The 1,677-nt window shown below is 40.4% G+C and overlaps 1 protein-coding gene across 1 annotated transcript; it reads right to left on the bottom strand.

Moving 5' to 3' along the window:
• Positions 1–452: 452 nt before the first annotated feature.
• On the bottom strand, positions 453–1,397 carry LOC114199771 (olfactory receptor 2W1-like). The gene has a single exon (XM_028091763.1). The coding sequence runs from the start codon at positions 1,395–1,397 to the stop codon at positions 453–455; it is 945 nt and encodes a 314-aa protein (XP_027947564.1).
• Between the last annotated feature and the right edge of the window lie 280 nt (positions 1,398–1,677).

The raw sequence follows: 1,677 nt of genomic DNA on the forward strand, positions 1-1,677 counted from the left end.
AAGCAGAAGATAGAGTGGGTATTAGTGGGTAGTTGGTCTCCAGCACAAAGGCCCTGCTGGTGTATCAGGTGCCTCTAAGAGTATGTTATTTCCCATAAAATTGGTAAGCCTTGGAAGAAGTAATCAGTGTCCTAATCCTGCATTAAAATAAATTTCCCTGTGAAGTATTTTCTTAATACTTTGTACATATTTCTATTACTGTACTTAATCACATCTCATAGTTCTGTTTACTTATCTGTAGCCCCTGATTAGTCTTGAAGTCTTTTAAGTGTATGACTTGAGTCTCTCTTTCCTTATAATTTCTCTCTACTTCCTACTTATTTACAAAGTCAGTACCTAGTATAATTCTTGGTACATGATACACACCCAGTAAATGGTATTTGCATAAATGAATCAATACATCTTCTGTTGGTAAAGGTCAATATTATTTCCTTAGCTGTCTTCCATGTAACTCATGATTTGGCTGACCATTTTTCTACATACAGTATTCTCTTTACTGCACTCTTTACATCTTTGTTTCTTAAAGTGTAGATCAGAGGGTTAAGGGTGGGTGTGATGATGGTGTAAAAGAGAGTGAGGAACTTCCCCTCATCTTGGGAGCTCCTATTCTGTGGCTTCATGTACATGTAAATGAGTGTTCCATAAAACAGAGTTACTACTGTGAGGTGGGAAGCACATGTATTAAGGACCTTACTCCACCTTGCTGCTGACTTGATCCTCACGACTGCTTGAGTGATTACTACATATGAGATGAGAATTAGTGATAGAGGTACTAGAAGAAATATCACTCCAAGAGCAAAGACAATGATCTCCATTACTTTCGAGTGTACACAAGCCATCTTGATCAATGCTGGCATCTCACAGAAAAAATTATCCACTTCCCAGTGCCCACATCTTGGTAATTTCAAGGTCAGGGAGCAAAGAATTAATGCACTGCCAAGGCCACCTAACCAGGCGGTGAGCACCATCTTCTGGCAAAGCTGAGGGTGCATTATTACTGTGTAGTGAAGAGGTTGACAGACAGCGGCATAGCGGTCATAGGCCATCACAGCCAGGAGAAGACATTCTGTGGCTCCAAGGTCAAGGGCAAAGAAGAACTGGAGCACACACCCTGCATAGGTAATAGACTTTGTCGGACCCCATAGATTTACCAGCATCTGGGGGATAATGCTAGTTGCATAGCAGAGATCCAAAAAAGACAAATTGGATAAGAAGAAATACATGGGAGTATGGAGCTGGGTGTCTAGGTAAGATACAAGAATGATGGTTGTGTTTCCTACCAGAGTCACAACATAGAAGATGAAGACAACCCCAGAGATGACGCGTTCTAATTGGGGCCGATCAGAAAACCCCAGCAGGATGAAATCTGTTGTGAAACTTCCATTGTTCGTGTCCATGGCTCCTTAGGAAGGTCTAGGAGACAAATCAGAGTAATAATAAGTAGTGTCTACCCCAGGTAAAAATAAAAATCTCTGTACTTTGCCATGAGTGTCCCAAATTCAGTTGTTTGTGTGCTCGCTCCCATTTAGAACACCTCTATTAATATTTCCCTGTGTTAATTGCTCAATATTTCCTTCTTTGTGTTTACTCATAACCAGAGTGATCTAACAATAATATGGTAAACCCAATCACACTGAATTGTAAATCATTGAAAGGGTTTAATTATGCCATGACACC

This window comes from Eumetopias jubatus, unplaced genomic scaffold (genome assembly GCF_037043125.1).
Source record: "Eumetopias jubatus isolate StellerSeaLion01/CBP00866 unplaced genomic scaffold, mEumJub1_p1.0 scaffold_6, whole genome shotgun sequence".
Taxonomy (NCBI): Eukaryota; Metazoa; Chordata; class Mammalia; order Carnivora; family Otariidae; genus Eumetopias; species Eumetopias jubatus.